A 19,117-nucleotide genomic window follows, 5' to 3' on the forward strand; every position below is an offset into this window, starting at 1 on the left:
AACAGAGGAAGCATCCACCTCCAGAATAAATTGAAACTCAGGATTTGGATGACGAAGGATAGGAGCTGAGGAAAAAGCTTCTTTGAGAGATTCAAAAGCTTCTATAGCCTCAGACGGCCATACTTTACAGTTTTGTCCTTTTCTTGTGAGAGAAGTAAGAGGAGAAGTAATAGTAGCAAAATTCTTGATGAACTTTCTGTAATAATTGGCGAAGCCTAGGAAACGTTGTAAAGCCTTCAAAGAATCAGGTCTAGGCCAATCCAAAATGGCAGAAAGTTTAGTAGGATCCATTTCGAATCCAGATGCCGATATTACATAACCCAGAAAGGGTATGGATTTTTGATGGAAAGAACATTTCTCCAGTTTAGCAAACAGATGGAATTCTCTTAGACGTTGAAGTACTTTCTTGACGTGGTGCACATGATCTTGGTGGTTCTGAGAAAAAATTAAGATGTCGTCCAGGTATATGATAACAAAAATATTCAAAAAATCACGAAAGATCTCATTTACAAAATGCTGGAAAACCGCCGGAGCATTGCATAGCCCGAAGGGCATGACCAAATATTCATAATGCCCAAATCGAGTGTTAAAGGCAGTCTTCCACTCATCTCCTTTGCGTATACGGATCAAGTTGTATGCACCACGTAGGTTGAGTTTGGTGAAAATGGTGGCTCCCTGAAGATAAGTAAAAAGTTCAGGAATAAGGGGCAGAGGATAACTGTTCTTGATGGTAATCTGATTCAATCCACGATAATCAATACAGGGTCTTAATCCGCCATCCTTTTTTCCCACAAAAAAGAAACCAGCCCCTACAGGGGAAGAGGAGGGTCGAATAAATCCTCTAGCCAGATTGTCTTTTATATATTCTTCCAGAGCCATGTTTTCTGGTTTAGAAAGTGGATATGTCTTGCCTCGAGGATAGGCAGCCCCAGGAAGGAGGTCAATGGGACAATCAAAAGGGCGATGAGGAGGAAGACGTTCCGCTTCTTTTTTGGAGAAGACATCCACAAAGTCATGGTAATGCATAGGTAAGGATTCCGGAGTTTCAACTGTGAGAGCAATAGTGAGTGGTAACTTAGTAATCTTTTGAAGACATTTAGTCTGGCATGTAGATCCCCAGGAAGTGAGTTCACCGAAAGTCCAAGAAAAAATGGGATTGTGAATCTGGATCCAGGGTAATCCCAAGATAATGGGAAATTGCGGAGTGGGAATGACATTGAAACAAATTGTCTCAGAATGAAGTATTCCTACGGTGAGGATTAAGGGTTGAGTAGAAAACTGAATGTATCCAGAACCCAAAGGATCTCCACTGACCGTAGAGACTGAAATGGAATACTCCTTCTTTAGTAAGGGTATAGAATGAGTAGAAACAAATGTAGAGTCAATGAACACACCTCCAGCACCAGAATCAATTAGAGCTTGGGTATAGATCTTCTTATGTCCAATTAGAAGAGTTACTGGAACAAAGAGTTTCTTGTATAGGGAATGACCACTATTTTGGCTTAACTCAGTTCCCTGGACTAGAGTTAAGCCCTGGCTTTTACTGGCCTAGTAGGACAATCCCTTAATAAATGTCCTTTAAGGCCACAGTACAGACATAAGCCAAGAGTCCGTCTTCTTAAGCGTTCAGTCTCAGTTAATTTTATACTTCCTACTTCCATGGGTTCAGCCTGATCAGTAGTAGGAGAGGCTGGAGTGACTGGATTAGAAAAACGAGGAGCTAAACGAAAAGGAGTTCGAGTGGCAGTCCTCTGTGTTCTATCCTTTTCTTGTTGGCGTTCACGAAACCTGGCGTCGAGACTGATACAGAGATTTATTAAGGCTTCTAAGGACTCTGGAAGTTCACGATACACCAATTCATCCTTGAGACGCTCAGAAAGTCCTTTACGGAAAGCGGCTCTGAGTGCTCCCTGATTCCAAGTGGTTTCAGAGGCAAGGGTGCGGAACTCAATTGCATATTGAGAGACTGGTTGATTTCCTTGACGTAAATCCAGGAGAGTTGCTTCAGCAGCGGATGACCTTCCAGGTTTATCGAATACGTTTGAGAATGTAGATAGAAATGTATCAACATCCAACAGTATAGGATCATTCTTTTCTAGCAAAGGTGACACCCAAGCCAAGGCTTTTCCTTTCATTAAGGAAATAAGAAACGTGATTCTAGAAGAGGCAGTAGCAAAGAGAGTAGGGCTATTTCGGAAATGAAGACGGCATTGATTCAAAAAGCCTCTACATTCTTCAGGATTCCCATCATATTTATCCGGAAGAGGAATCCTGGGACTTAGTTGTACCTGAGACTGATTGTTAGGAATCGGAGGAGGTAATGCCTCAATCGGATTTGGATTGGGATTAGGATTGGGAGGTGCGGGTAGCAACCAAATTTTGTAATAGAGCAGTAATTTGATCAAGTTTAGTGTCCAGAGACTGCAAGTGAGTGGCATGAGAACCCAAGAGCTGTCCCTGGTGAGCCACGGCCATAGATAATTCAGTGGGGTCCATTTTTATGGCCCGTTTGTAATGTCAGCCGCTCTGGAATCAATCCGGGATGTAACCCAACTGCTAGCGTGAATTGAAAGCACACGCTAGCACACTGAGAAATATCCAGGACGTGACCCACTCAGGAAGCAGATTAGAAGATAACAAAAATGAATATTGTTCCAGAATGCAGGAAAGCCACAAAGGATAAAACGTCCCTTTAAGTAGTACAAAGAACAAAAAGGAAATGCTCTTACTTGAAGCTTCTGAAAAAGGTCCTCTTTAGCAGGCTTGTAAAACAAAGGAAAAGTTCTCTTTTGCAACTTGTAAAAATATAATGTCCCTTTAAGCAGGTTTATAACAAACAGAAAGGCAAAGTTCTCTTTTGCAGCTTGTAAAAGTAAATGTCCCTTTTAAGCAGGTGTATAACAAACAGAAAGGCAAAGTTCTCTTTTGCAGCTTGTAAAAGTAAATGTCCCTTTTAAGCAGGTGTATAACAAACAGAAAGGCAAAGTTCTCTTTTGCAGCTTGTAAAAGTAAATGTCCCTTTTAAGCAGGTGTATAACAAACAGAAAGGCAAAATTCTCTTTTGCAGCTTGTAAAAGTAAAATGTCCCTTTAAGCAGGTCTTGTTTAACAAAGAATAGGTTTAAAGGTAAAGGCCAAAGCAAGGTCAGGCAGGCAGAAGTCGGCATCCAAATATCAGCAAAAGGGTAATAGCTACAGGCAAGGTCAGGCAGGCAGAAGTCAATGTCCAAATATCAGCAAGTAGGGATTAGGCAAGAGGCTTGGTCAGGCAGGCAGAAGTCGGTACACAGAAGAATAAAACTGATATGGTACTCACAATCCAGGGAAACAAACAAACGGGCCCAGATTCAGATCTCCCGCCGAGATTTAAAGGGCAGGAGCGTAACCGTCATCAGAGGGGTGTGAGAGAAAGCGTCATGTTGTTAAGCAACATGACGTCAGAGACACAGAGGAGTTCCGGGAGCCGCGGCGACACGGCGATGAACGGAAGCGCTCATGACACCAGGTGAGCAGAGGTATAGTCTGGTTGTTCTTGTGATGTGGAAGACAGTCTAGGGCACACACAGGTTTACTTACTGGGTGTGTTCTGTGATCTGTGGGCAGAGTTGTTGGGGATATGGGTGTGCCAGACAGACTATGAGTGGGGTTAGGTTTTGGACATTTTTTGGACAAGGGAGATTGGAACTCTGTGTTACTATTTTATTTATTTTTTTAATTAAACTAGGAAGCCCACAAGTTTTTGTTTATTTATACATTTCGAGACGTTCTGCGCATGCGTTGGCTATGCTTCCTCTCCCTTCCAAGCCGTGCTCGTTCCTGATTAGCGAATGCGCAATTCATCCTTATAAGTGGAAATCTTCAGAACGCGGTCTATTTCCAAATCAGAATGTATGGCGAGGTGTGCGCATGCGCAAGTTGCCCCTCAATCGTGAACGCGCTTTTCCAGTACGTATAGAGCGGGTGGGGCCGCTCTGTATGTAATACAGTGAGAAACCAGCAAATACATGGAGGGAGGAGCTAAGACCGGCCGAGAACATAGATAAAAACTGTTTGTTATACTTTTATATATATACTTATATGTTATAAAAAATTAGCGATCTTACTATATAGTACATCGGTAACATAATACAGCTTACAAAAACGGAAAACTTTACCTTCACTTTAAGTGGTTGAAGTAGATAAGTCCAAAAATCAAAAACCAAAACTGGTGTGAAAATTGTTGAATTGGGATACCATTATCACAAAGTATCTAATAAGAAGGAAACGGGAAAACTATTATTTATGATGGATTGAAATGACTTTCTCACCATTCATTTTAAATTAATTAGTATTTCATTTTTTTCCTGAGTTTTAACATTTCTGTCCATAGTGATAGCTCTGATGAAGCAAAATGCATCAGAGCTGTTGGGTGCTACCATCTCATAGAAACATAGAATTTGACGGTAGATAAAAACCATAAAGGCCCATCAAGTCTACCCATATTACATGATACTTTTTCCTTAGGATAGCCTTATGCATGTCCCAGGCATTTTTTTAATTCCTTTACAGTATTTGGGTTTACAACCTCAAATGGAAGTTTATTCCTAGAATCCACCATCCTTTCTGTAAAAAAATGCTTTCTCAAATTTCTCATGAATCTGCTACCCTCTAACATTAGATTGTAACTACTTGTTTTGGCATTTATCTTTTTGTGAAAAATGTTTTCAGCTTAATATATTTGAAGGTTTCTATCATGTCACCTCTTTCCCTTCTATCCTCTAAACTATACATATTTAGATCAGAGTCTTTCTTTGTAAGTTTCATGTTTTAGACCATGTACCATTTTAGTAGCCCTCCTTTGGACAGCTTCTAGTTTATTTATATTTTTCTGAAGATATGGTCTCCAGAACTGTACACAGTATTCCAGATTTGGTCTAACTGATGATCTGTAAAGTGGCATAAGAACCTTGCTATTTCTGCTACTAAATACTAATACCTCTTCCAATGCAACCAAGTATTTGACTGGTCTTACTGGCTGCACTGCTGCATTGTGTACCAAATTTTAAATCATCTGAAATAAAAATTCCCAAGTCCCTTTCCTCTTTAGTTACAGTCAGTAATGTACCATTGAGACTATAATTGGCCTTTGGGTTTTTGGATCCTTTATGCATAATTTTGCATTTGCTAATATTAAATTTCAGATCCCATTTATTTGACTAGTCCTCTAGTTTTTTAATATCACAGTTCATTTGATCAACCCCTCCTGGAACATCTACCCTGTTATAAATGTTTGTATCATCAGCAAACAAGCAAACCTTCCCCTTAAAAGGACACTAAACCCATTTTTTTCTTCTTTCATGATTCAGATAGAGCATGCAATTTTAAGCAACTTTCTAATTTACTCCTATTATCAATCTTTCTTCGTTCTCTTGCTATCTTTATTTAAAAAGCAGGAATGTGATGCATAGGATTGGGCCATTTTTGGTTGAGAACCTGGGTTATGCTTGCTTATTGGTGGGTAAATGTAAGCCTCCAATAAGCAAGCGCTATCCATGGGGCTGAACCTAAAATGGTCTGGCTGCTAAGATTTACATTTCTGCTTTTAAAATAAAGATAGCAAGAGAATGAAGAAAAATTGATAATAGTAGTAAATTAGAAAATTAAAATTGCATGCTCTATCTAAATCATGAAATAAATATATTTGCGTTCAGTGTCCCTTTAAGCCCACTTCCAACATCACTTATGAACATGTTAAACAAAACAGGCCCAAGAACTGACCCTTGGGGAACACCACTAGTAACTGATGCCTCATTTGAATGTACTCCATTAATTGAAACCCTCTGTCGTCTATCTTTAAGCCAGCATTCTACCCACTTAACAAACTTAGCATCTATTCCAAGTCAATACATTTTGTGAATAAGTTTGTTGTGTGGGACGGTGTCAAATGCTTTGCTAAAGTCTAGATAAGCAACATCTATGGCTCCTTCCTGGTCTATTATTTAGTTACATGGTCAAAGAAATCAATTAGATTAGTCTGACATAATCATCCACTGAGCTATGGACCAGATGATCTAAAGGTCAGTGGGCTGGAATTAAAGAATTCTCACCAGTACTTCTATTTCTCTGGTGGAAAGATCTAAAGACAACTGTTTTCCCTGAAAACAGGATGTCTCACTAAGAGGCATATTTTGTATGGAGAAGAGATGCGGACATTACAAAAGCGCACAATGAAATTTGTATTTTAAAAATCTTACAAAACTAATATTTTAACCATTCACACAAATACGCAGAAAAAAAAATATTGTATTGTTAAGATGCATCAAAAATCATAACAATATTTTTCACAAAAAATTGTATTTTATCAAAAATGTAAAATTTGTATGTAAATTAATCAGGAATAAAAAAAATATGCACAGTGTAAATTTTAATTAAAGGGCCATAATACCCAAATGTTTAAACACTTGAAAGTGATGCAGCATAGCTGTAAAAAGCTGATTAGAAAATATCACCTGAACATCTCTATGTAAAAAAGAAAGATATTTTACCTCAAAAGTTCCTCAGTAGCCACCTCCCATTGTAAAGGATTTCTAAGCAGCATTTTAGTGTGTTTGTCCTGGGACATCTGAAGGGACTAGCATCGTGCACTCTCATATTATTTCACCAATCAGGTAAAGGAAGCTTACTATGAAATCTCATGAGAGTTAAGTCAAATCTCATGAGATCACAGTAAGAGTTCATGACCTCAGCACTGCTGATGCTGATTGGCTGCTGTTCATTTCTTCATTTTTTTTAATTTTTTTACCTGCAGCTGGGAGCAGCTGAGTATAACTTTTTACACAGAACTTACTCTGCTGAGCTGAGGAGATTGTGAGGTAAAATATCTTCCTTTTTTACATAGAGATGCTCAGGTGATATTTTCCTGTCAGCTTTTTACAGTTATACTGCATCAGTTTCAAGTGATTTAGCATATGAGTATTATGTCCCTTTAATTAATTACACTGGATGTGTAAAAGTCACATGGAAATTTGTAGTTTTAAGTGCAAAATAAAAAATTGTCTCTCCCAGTGTATTTCTGTAAAGATTTTTGTATTACAGATTTTTCTTGCCAACTAAAAGGTAGCAAAACCCTCAAAATACTTATAACCCTAATAAACAAACACATGCATATAAAAATATAGGTGATTGTAAGATGCTATATGCAAAAAGCAGCGTAATGTGATTTATATTGGCTGCAGGATTTAATTTTTTAAAGTGCGCTCCCTGTTTCCTGCTAACTTTGCTCCACGGACGGACTACCCCTTTTTTTACAATAATTCCACTAGAGCAGCCCCTTGCGAGGGTCCATGAGAAAAAAACAAGTCGGAAATTGCATGGTTTAGATTATCAGACCCTAATAATTTGGTTACTAAATGTTGAATAAACCACCTTCTTGCATTTATATTTTTGAGGTATGGACCCACTTTTTTCTATAGTTATAAGCCCAACAAAGAATATTAATATTTTAATGATTACATAGAGAAAATAGAAAACTTATACAAAGCTTTATGCAATTTGAATATATCTGCTCTTCTTAACCCTCCATTTTTTAGTCACTCTGGAACTAAAATAAAGACTTTACTTAAAGTGATTGTGTTTAAATTATAAAGTACATTAAAATTACTCTGATAGTTTAATGCAAACGTTTCTGAAGCTATATACTACACATCAATGAACACAAAACACTAATGTACTTATAAAATGTTCTAAAATGTTCTATAAAGATCCAAAAAAGAAAATGTATTATTAATTCAATACATTTCCATAGTCTTTAAGTATCAAAATGTAAAAGTTATATGAATAATTAAACTTTAACATTCAAGCTGGGAATAAAAAAAAAAATGCATGTGTATCAAACATTTGACATTTGAATAGAACAAAAAATGCAGCCATGGTACGAAACCACCATCCTCCATAAATATAATTTTATATGAAATTTACAATGGTATTTTCCTTATGATGTCATCTAGTGACTACAAAAATTAAAATAAAGTTCTCTATTGCTATACCTTGTTGAAAAGCATACCTAGGTAAGCTCAGGTGCTTGGAGCTAGCTGCTGATTAATGGCTGCACTTCTATGTCTTTTTTCATTGGCTTACTGATGTGTTAAGCTAGCTCCCAGTAGTGCATTATTGCTTCATCAATAAAGGATACCAAACAAATAAAACAAAATTGATAATAGATTGGGAAGTTATTTAACAATGTATGCTGAACTTGAATCATTAAAGAAACATTTTGGGGTTTATGCTCCTTTAAATCACCCATATTAATGCTTTATTTGGTACAGAACAAGATAAAATATGATGGATTAAGCCTTAGCACTCCCTCTAGCTGTAATCATGCTGCAGCAAAAGTTAATAACAGTGATTTTTTTTTACAGGGCAGTCCATGTTGTGTATCTCTGTCCCACAATTCCTCCCACGCCTTCCCTGCCCTTTATATGTCCTAGTTTATTAAAGTGTACCAGAGGACTGGAAAAACCTTTACAAGTATTTCCTGGCCACACCCCAGATGATTCAGCTGTGTTCGTGGGCAATCTTGGTCACATGGCAAAATGCTAGGTTAGACCTATACATCTCTCAAATTTACTCCTAAACCGCTCCCCCTCCATACCACCCATTCCATCCTTAAAATTATTGATCTGGTTGTTCGTTCCTGAGAGATTTCTTCTCTCTGTATTGAGTCACTCTAAACCAATAAAGCCATTGCAATTCCTTGCTGACCATTTAATTACCATATCTAGTAACAATAGATCTCTTATATAGACTTTCAGATGTATACAGTACCTCTGTGCACCTGTCCTGTAGGTCATCTTAGAGAAACATGCTTTACTAGAATGACTCATCATGGGCAGGGCTTTATACCATTAATGATCATATGACTGTCTTTCCTTACTTTGCTTTACAATTTTATAGTTAATGTTTTAGTTCTGTATATTATGATGTTACTTTATAAATAAATTATATATCTTCTATTGTCTTTTCCTTTTTATAGAAAATTAAGGATAAGGACAATAACTTGTGAGTTAAACATTAAAATCCTTTAATTTTAGATTATATTTTGCCCTGAGTAGATTTGTTTTAGCACTAAGATTTCAAAAATATATAATAAGTGAATTTGATTGCAGTTATTTGTTTTCTATTTTAGGGGCTTTATGCTGTAGGAAACTTTCAGCCTAGTGAAGACAACATTCCTCAGAAGCCACCACCTCCACTTAGAGAACCGCTAAGGTCTCTAACTGACATCAGCCAAGATACCAGCAGGATATTACCAGGGAAGAATGGCAGTAGTAGTGATGGAATCTCCTCTCATCACTCTGAAAGCATCTTAAACAGAAATCACAGGGAGTCTAGCTCACTCACAAATATTAAGAGAGCAAGTACCGATGTAGAGGTTATTACCCCCAGAAGTCCCATGGAAAATATGGTTACATTCAGCAACACTTTGCCAAGAGTACATACACCTTCCTTAGAAGATCCTGTAAGGAGAAATGCAACCATCCATGCATCTATGGATTCAGCACGTTCTAAGCAGCTTCTCTCTCAGTGGAAGACTAAAAATGAAAATCGAAAGTTATCATTACAGGTAATTGAGACAGAGTCTGGACTTTCGCCACAAAGGATAATGGAAATGAGATCAAGTTCTGAACCTGTGAGGGTTGGTGTTAATGGAGATCATATTGGTCCAGGTAATCCTTATCTTAAATTACAGCCTGGTAGTATACCTGGCTGCAACAACACTGGTATTCCAGGAGGGCCAAGGGTCTCTATTCAGTCTCGACCTGGATCTTCACAGTTAGTACATATTCCAGAAGAAACACATGAAAATATAATAAATGCATCTCCAAAATGCAGTTCAGCTAGATCCAAGTGGCTCAAGGTGGCTGAGAAAAGTGTTACGTGTCGAAGTAATAGTCAACCTAGAATCATGCAAGTGATCGCCATGTCAAAGCAGCAAGGAATGCTTCAAGGAAGTCCTAAAAGTTCAGATGGAAGCACAGTTAGTTGTACTGGATCCATCAGATACAAAGCACTTACAGAACATGAGCCAACAAATATTGTGCGTATTGAAGCTCATCCTGAAAACAACAGGCCAATAATCCAGATGCCATTAGAAGGTGAAGGAAGTGGATCATGGAAATGGAAAGCTCCTGAGAAAGGTACACTTCGCCAAGCTTATGAGTTAAATGATCTGAACAGAGACTCTGAAAGCTGTGAATCATTAAAAGACACTTTTGGGACTATTGATAGGAAAAGAAGCAACATAGATAATGACCATCTTCTTCATGGAATAACAACAATACGAGTGACACCTGTTGAAGGGAGTGAAATTGGCTCAGAAACTTTATCTATTTCTTCAAGCCGCGACTCTACTCTTAGAAGAAAAGGCAACATTATATTAATCCCAGAACGAAGTAACAGCCCAGAGAGCACTCGAAATATCTTCTATAAAGGAACATCACCCACACGCACCTACAAAGAATGAAAAATAAGTGACTTTTTCATTGGTTTTACCAGAATTAATTCTACTTTGATAAAGCTTGTGCTCTTATTAGTTATGGAGATAATGCAGAATATAACATTATACGTGCCAAATTAATATGATCAACTGATGTGTAGTTACACTTTAGTGATGATGACTGGAGAACATTTGGAAGTTGTGCAAAAAGAAATATGAAACAAGCACAATGCAACGAAACAAACCAATGTGAAGAATTTAAAGCATTATACAATCAGCTTCTTTACACAAAAGTGACTCTAGGAAGGAACATGATATTATTAGATGAACGTAGACACCTTATTTTCTGAATGTGCCAATTACTTTCATATTTTCTAATTCTTCTTTTCTTCCACCTAAAAAAGGTGTCACTTTTATTTAGTGTAATATATTTAAAGGTTATGCACTAACATATAAGAAATAGTGCTTGGATGACTTGTTGGTTAGCATATCAGTTCAAGCACATACAGAATATTGATATGTACTCCTGCTTGCAGTCAAGTGCTTCTGAATGATAGTTATAGCCTTGTGTAGAGTAGAACATACAGCTCTGTTTACGTGGTATCAAATACACTTGAGTTTGCAAGAATTTCAAGTGACTCCTACCCACAGTTTACTTAGACAGGTTGTGGGTGTAATTACCCTTGCAGTAATATACTTGTTTTATTTTATTTTGTTAACTAGTACTTCTGTAAACTGCTTAACTTTTACTAAACGCTAAAGAAAAAGGTGCTCAATAGTGGAGACATTTCTATGGTATCAGTAGTGTTTTTTTACAAAGTTTGAATCACAACCTGAATGTTTTTTTCTCCCATATTTCATTATTTTTACTCTTTCCTTGACAACATGTAAAACAGGGTCTAGCAAAAGGAGAATGCTTAATTGGAATACTGAAATAGCATACAGTATTTAAGTAATTGTAGTCAATCTATGTGCAATTAATACAGAGAGTGTCTGTAAGTGGTAGGGCAAAGATGACTTTTTAATATATTCATAAACATGAATAACAGTGTGATCGTTACAGGGTGCAGGAAAGACAGAGGTAGTCAGGCTTTTACTTGGTATCCAGAGATGAGCAACTACTTGACCATAGTAGGACAACAGAAATAATGCAAAGGTATTTTTATATACAGTACAAAATATTTATTATACACTGTTTAAGGATACAGTGGCATGAGGTGGTGTTTCTAGAGCATATATTTTAGAAGTGCTAACATAGGCATGTTAAAAGCTAGCCCTGATTTGGGTCACAATATTCTACTAAGCAATTTTAATATTATTATTTAAATCCCCACTGTTTTTTCTCTCTCTCCCCCAATCTCTCTCAATCTCTCGCTCTCGCTCTCTCTCTCTATCAATCTCTCTCAAGGCTGGATTGACCTACCAGGATACCAGGAGATTTCCCGGTGGGTTGCAGCAGCTGGGGCTGGAAAGCTACAATTTTAAGGGGTTATTAATGGATTAAATTGGGCTTTAGATTGCATATAACAATCTGGTACCTTTTTTTAATACAAACTTATATAATATAATTCTGAAACAAAATATTGGGGGAAGGAGTATCCAAGTAATTTCCTTTGAGAAAAATGGGGTGTTTGCATTATACTGAGTCAACGGAAAATAGGGCTGGTCTCCAAATAGTCCGGCCCAGCTCACAATCTCTCACTCTCAATCTCTCTCTCTCAATCTCTCTCTTTGTATCCTCTTGTTATGTTTTTTTTTTAGATATAAACAGTCACCTACCCTTTCCTTTCTACTTATCACCTGCCTTAAAACTTTTCCTTATGCCCTTTAGATCAAGGTATTGTGGTCTAAGGGATAATTTATGCTGTGCTGGATAGTAAACTGTGTACATCGTTAGGAAAGTAAACCAAATTATCTAAGAAACAAATTCAAGGTTGTTTATGAGGGTTTGTGACACAACTAGAATTTGGTGGTGCTGTTTCACCTGCAGCCTTCCTTTAGAACCATCACTAGTGGTATTCCTGGTTCTGACTAGTTTCTGATGGAAATATATTTATAAATGTTTGACACATGAATAGCAGCATTATTTTAGCACACAACAGTCCAAATCCAGACCTCACAGACATACAGCCAACATTGTAAAAGTGTTGTTTTATTAAGGCACGAGTGAATAAATGGACTTTGCTATTTAGATTACTCTTCACCTGACTGGCAAATACTCTATACAATTTTCAGACTGTGATAATGAAAGTTAATAGGAATAAAGCAAACAGAAAATGTTCATATATATCGTGCAGGCACTCCCATCTTGTCCTTTTGTTTTTAGAAAGTGATTTATAAAGTTTTACAAACTTAATGGTTTGAGGGATTTTAAAGCTTGGTACAGTGTATCAAGTAAAATGGGACTTTTTCTACTCAATCTTTCCAAAGTCTTAAACTTGATATCTGGGTGTTTTTTTGGTAATCCCTGAAACTGTGTTCTTGACATGATTCCAGCTCATGTAAAACATTTTATACTTAAAAGTGCCAAATCTACAGGTTTTTTATAGGTGGCGTATTAATTAAATCATAATATATTGCTAAAAAAATATCACTTGTTTGAAAAAAAGATACCCGCATGGATATTTGATAAAATGCCTTTTGTAAATGTCACCTTTGTTTACATTATACTAATACCTTAATTTACAATCAATTGCCAGATAACATCTTTTTAAATTTCTAGTTTTCTTACTTGCTAAAGGGGGCGCTAATTTCTTTGTGAGGTTGTGCTTTATTGAATAAAGACTATAAAATATGACTATGTTTTTCAACAAAAAACTATATGTAAAGTAATGTGTTTCATAAAATGTTATGCAAATGTTTTCAAACAGAAATTTGTAAATTGCGATAAATGTATTTTATCTAAGTAAAATTCAATGCTACTGTGTAAGTTTATTGTGTAAACATCACAAATAAAAGATACAATCTCAATTTATTCTTTTCACATCTGTAAATGTATGTGCAAGTTTATGCTGGCACTCAAATATGAAAAAGCAGTGATTAAATACTCTTTTCAAAAGGGGCACAAAGCACTAAAACCATTAATCATGTGTGCTACCATTTTGGAATCTAGGTTACATTGCAGATATTTGAAGAAGAGTTACTGCATATGTGCAAATACATCAGCATTGGAATGTAGTGGAAGACATTATGCTTTTAAAATGCATTGCGTTTAATGTCCCTTTGATTTTGACCAGGCAGTGGTAACTGCAGATGCAACCCTGATCGAAAAGGATGATCTTCCTGTAGTCAGTCTGAAGTAATCGATGACTCCAGACTAGTCATCAGAAGCCACCCTGAAGTATGCCCACAGGCCAAAATATTTAAATGAGAAGATTCTAGAGTCATTCACTGGCTTCTCACACTTGTAGTAATCAGTAAGGTAATCTGCTAATCATTCTGAAGTCATCACCCATAATTTTTTTTACCTTAGCTGATGATTTTACTAGTCTGATGATGTCTGATGAATTGAAAATTACTTCTAGGGCTCCATGTACTAAAAGGCGGGTGGACAGCTTCTTAACTCGTGAAGCTGTCTGCCCGTGTTCGCTACACACGAGTAGAAGATCTGTAGATCCGCTGGCCTGTATGTATCATTACACACTCGTCGCAGTGTGTAATGCTTGCCCCTTCATTTGCGCAACCAATCTCGCGACTGAAGGGGCTGTCAATCACCGAGAGCTTGCTCGCTCTCAGTGATTTTCCCTCACCACCTCAGAGGTGCCGTAGGGTGTAAGAAGCAGCGGTCTAGTGACCGGTTCTTCTTACGTTGCTGGAATCAGGATCACATATGCGAACCTGCCCCACAAGAGTTCTGGAGCAGCTTTCGCTGCTTCGTACATGGAGCCCCTAAAGTAGTTTGATGATTCTAAAATAATTCCAGGATGTTTTGTTTGTCTTGGGAAATGAAAACAAGACTGGAGTGTAAAATGAATGAAAATAATCTTATGCCAGAAGGAACATCCATGGTTGGCTAAAAGAAACAAATTTAGGGGCTCATGAAACTCTATAAAATGTTTAATTACGTGTAGCAAAAAACAGACAAAAAAAACATTAAAATATATTTTTATGATTTATTTTACCCCCTTATTGTGTAACTTATTTCTGAAAATGCTGGGTTTTCCAATTCTTAGCACTGCATACTGTAGACTAACCCTTACACATATCCTTCCCTAACTGGACTCAGTTTTTCTAACATAATCACAGTGGCTATCCTTCCCTACTACAGGAACAAGTCTGGATAGGCTCCTTCTAATAAGGCAAGAGGAGGGACAAAGTAGGGCCAGTGAAAAACTGCAGCAAACAAAGATGTCGATCAAATTCCTTTAGAAAAGTTTATTAAATGATTTATCTACAAAACAAACCCATGGACTCTGTTGGTGAATTTTGCAGAAATATCATTTAATAAATGTATCTAAATGATTGTGATTGATCCCAAAGCGTTAAATGCATTCTGAAAAATGTCACTCATCTGGTATGCTAATTTATTGTAGTACTACAGAACATTGTTAGCATATTTAATATATTTTTCATTGTGGTTTTTAAACAGTATCTCATTTATATAACATAATTTATGTAAGAACTTACCTGATAAATTAATTTCTTTCATAGTGGCAAGAGTCCATGAGCTAGTGATGTATGGGATATACATTCCTACCAGGAGGAGTCAAAGTTCCACAAACCTCAAAATGCCTATAAATACATCTCCCACCTCACATATACTTCAGTTTAACATATAGCCAAGAAGTGAGATGAAGGAGTAAAAAGCATACAAAAAGAGGAACTGGAAAAAAATAATGTGCTTTATAAAAAAATAAAAAAAATCATAACCACAAAAAATAAAGTGGATCTCATGGACTCTTGCCACTTTGAAAGAAATTAATTTATCAGGTAAGTTATTACATAAATTATGTTTTCTTTCATGTAAGTGGCAAGAGTCCATGAGCTAGTGACATATGGGATAAAATAAAAATATGTAGAAGTCCACGAGTCACTAGAGAGGGAGGGATAAAATAAAAACAGCTATTTCCGCTGAGAAATTAAATCCAAAAAAATAATTGTTTTCTTAAAAAAAAAATCAGAAAAACCCAAATCAAAAGGCATTAGAATCAAACTGAGACAACTGCCTGAAGAAGCTTTCTACCAAAGGCTGCTTCCAAAGAAGCAAACACATCAAAATGCTAAAATTTAGTAAAAGTATGCAAAGAAGACCAAGTTGCTGCTTTGCAAATTTGATCAACTGAAGCTTCATTCTTAAGAGCCCAAGAAGTGGCAACTGATCTAATAGAATGAGCTGTAATTCTCTGAGGCGGAGACTGCCCTGCCTCTAAATAAGCTTTGTGAATCAAAAGTCTCAACCAAGAAGCCAGAGAAATAGCAGAAGCTTTCTGACCATTCCTAAAGCCAGAAAAAATAACAAATAGACTAGAAGTCTTTCTGAAATCTTTAGTAGCCTCAACATAATATTTCAAAGCTCTTACCACATCTAAAGAATGTAAAGACCTTTCAAGAGTATTCTAAAGATTAGGACACAAAGAAGGAACAACAATTTCCCTATTGATGTTGTTAGAATTCACAACTTTAGGCAAAAATGTAAATGAAGTCCACAAATGAAGTCTTAATGAAAAATCAGATAAGGAGACTCACAAAAGAGAGCAGAGAATTCAGAAACTCTTCTAGCAGAAAAGATAGCCAAAAGAAATAATGCTTTCCAAGAAAGCAATTTAATGTCCAGAGAATGCATAGGCTCAAAAGGAGGAGCCTGTAAGGTTTTCAAAATCAAATTGAGACTCCAAGGAGAAGAAATTGATTTAATAATCGTTTTGATACGAATCAAAGCCTGAACAAAACAGTGAATGTCAGGAAGTTTAGCAATCTTTCTATGAAATAAAACAGAAAGAGCAGAAATTTGTCCTTTCAAAGTATTTGCAGGCAAACCCTTATCCAAACCATCCTGAAGAAACTGTAAAATCCTAGGAATTCTAAAAGAATGCCAAGAATAATCATGAGTTGAACACCATGAAATATAGGTTTTCCAAACCCGATAATACATTTTCCTTGAAACAGACTTACAAGCCTGTATCATAGTGCTAATCACTGAGTCAGAGAAACTTCTATGACTAAGCACTAAGCATTCAATTTTTATGCCATCAAATTTAGAGATTTAAGATCCTGATGGAAAAATGACCCCTGAGACAGAAGGTCTGGCCTTAAAGGAAGTGGCCAAGGCTGGCAACTGGACATCCTGACAAGGTCCGCATACAAAAACCTGAGAGGCCAAGCTGGTGCTATCAGAAAAACATAAGATTGTTCCATTATGATCTTGGAGATCACCCTTGGAAGAAGAACCAGAGGCAGAAAAATGTAAGCCAGTTGGTAAAACCAAGTAACTGCTAGAGCATCCACCATCTCTGCCTGCAGATCCTTGGACCTGGAAAGGTATCTTGGAAGGTTCTTGTTCAGACGCGAGGCCATCAGATCTATTTCTGGAGGACCCCACATCTGTACCAATTGAAAAAACACATCTGGATGGAGGGACCACTCTCCCGGATGTAAAGTCTGACGACTGAGATAATCTGCTTCCCAATTGTCACCTGTGATATGAATCGCAGAAATTAGACAAGAGTTGTATTCCGCTCAAGAAAGTATCAGAGATACTTCTTTCATTGCTGAAGGACTGCAAGTCCTCCCTTGATGATTGACATATGGCACTGCCATGACATTGTCTGTCTGAAATTGAATATGAAGTTCTCTCTTCAATAGAGGCCTGAAGAGCTCTAAAAATAGAGTTCTAAAATATTGATTGTTAACCTCTCCTCCTGAGGTTCCCAAACACCTCGTGCTGTAAGAGATCCCCAGACACCTCCCCAACCAAAAAGACTTGCCTCTGTTGTGATCACAGTCCAGGAAGGATGAACAAAGTAGGCCCCTTGAACAATAAGGTGATGGTTTAACCACCAAGTCAGAGAGTGTTGAATGTTGAGATTTATGTATATTAACTGTGATATCTGAGTATAATCCCTGCACCATTGGTGCAACATGCAAAGCTGTAGAGGTCTCATATGAAAACGAGCAAAGGGGATCGCGTCTGATGCTGCAGTCATGAGACCTAAAACTTCCATATACATAGCTACTGAAGGGAATGATAGAGAAAGAAGTTTTAGACAAGCTAGCACTAACTTCATTCGTCTCTTGTCTGTCAAAGAAAGGGTCAAGGACTCTGAATCTATCTTGAAACCAAAAAAGGTGACCCTTGTCTGAGGAATCAAGAAACTCTTTTGTAAAATTATCCTCCAACTATGTCTTTGAAGAAACCACACAAGTTGTTTTGTGTGAGATTCTGCTAAATGAAAAGATTAAGCTAGTACCAAGATATCGTCCAAATAAGGAAACACTGCAATACCCTGCTCTCTGATTACAGATAGAAGGGCACCGAGAACTTTTGAAAAGATTCTCGGAGCTGTCGCTTAGCCAAAAGAAAGTGCAATAAATTGGTAATGCTTGTCTAGAAAGGAGAATCTCAGAAACCGATAATGTTCTGGATGAATCGGAATGTGAAGATAAGCATCCTGTAAGTGTATTGTGGACATGAAATGTCCTTGCTGAACAAAAGGCAGAATAGTCCTTATAGTCACCATCTTGAAAGTTGGGACTCTTACAAAACTATTTAACGTTTTCATATCCAGAATTGGTCTGAATGAATCTTCCTTCTTTGGGACAATGAACAGATTTGAATAAAAACCCAAACCCTGTTCCTGTAGAGGAACTGGAACAATCACCCCTGAAAGCTCTAAATTTGAAACACACTTCAGAAAAGCCTGAGCCTTCACAGGATTTGTTGGGGCATGGGAAAGAAAGAATCTTCCCATGGGAGGTCTTATTCTGAAACCTATTCGATACCCCTGAGAAACAATATCCTGAATCCACTGATTTTGGACAGAATCTGCCCAAATGTCTTGAAACAATTTCAATGTGCCCCCTACCAGTTGAACTGGTTTGAGGGCTGCACCTTCATGCAGTTTTAGGGGCTGTATTTGGTTTCTTATAAGGCTTGGATTTATTCCAACTCATGGATGGCCTCCAATTGGAACCAGAGGCCTTTGGGGAAGGAGTGTTTTTTTTGTTCCTTAATCTGACGAAAGGAACGAAAACAATTGGGAGCTTTAAATTTACCCTTAGATTTCATATCTTGTGGCAAAAAAACTCCCTTACCCCCAGTGATAGTGGAGATAAAAAAATCCAATTGAGAACCAAATAAATTATTACCTTGAAAAGATAGAGATAGTAATCTAGATTTATACACCATATCAACATTCTATGATTTAAGCCATAAAGCTCTTCTAGATAGAATAGCTAACAACATAGATTTGATATTAATCTTATTAATATAAAATATAGCATCACAAGTGAAATGATTAGCATGTTGACGTAAAAGAACACTGCTAGACAAATCAGGATCTGCTAACTGCTGCGCTAAACTGTCCAACCAAAAAGTTGATGCAGCAGCAACATCAGGCATAGAAATAGCAGGTCTAAGAATATAGCCAGTATGTAAATATGCCTTCCTAAGATAAGATTCAATCTTCCTATCTAAGGGATCCTTAAA

General features: G+C 37.1%; 1 protein-coding gene across 2 annotated transcripts in view; it reads left to right on the top strand.

Moving 5' to 3' along the window:
• Nucleotides 1–10,500, top strand: part of PLPPR4 (phospholipid phosphatase related 4) — a 225,867-nt gene extending 215,367 nt beyond the window's left edge. For both annotated transcript variants that reach the window (XM_053693711.1, XM_053693712.1), the window contains one exon: nt 9,163–10,500. In XM_053693711.1, the coding sequence (XP_053549686.1) occupies nt 9,163–10,500 (1,338 nt within the window). The remainder of the gene's footprint in view (nt 1–9,162) is intronic.
• Nucleotides 10,501–19,117: the final 8,617 nt, after the last annotated feature.

Source organism: Bombina bombina, chromosome 10 (genome assembly GCF_027579735.1).
Source record: "Bombina bombina isolate aBomBom1 chromosome 10, aBomBom1.pri, whole genome shotgun sequence".
NCBI lineage: Eukaryota > Metazoa > Chordata > Amphibia > Anura > Bombinatoridae > Bombina > Bombina bombina.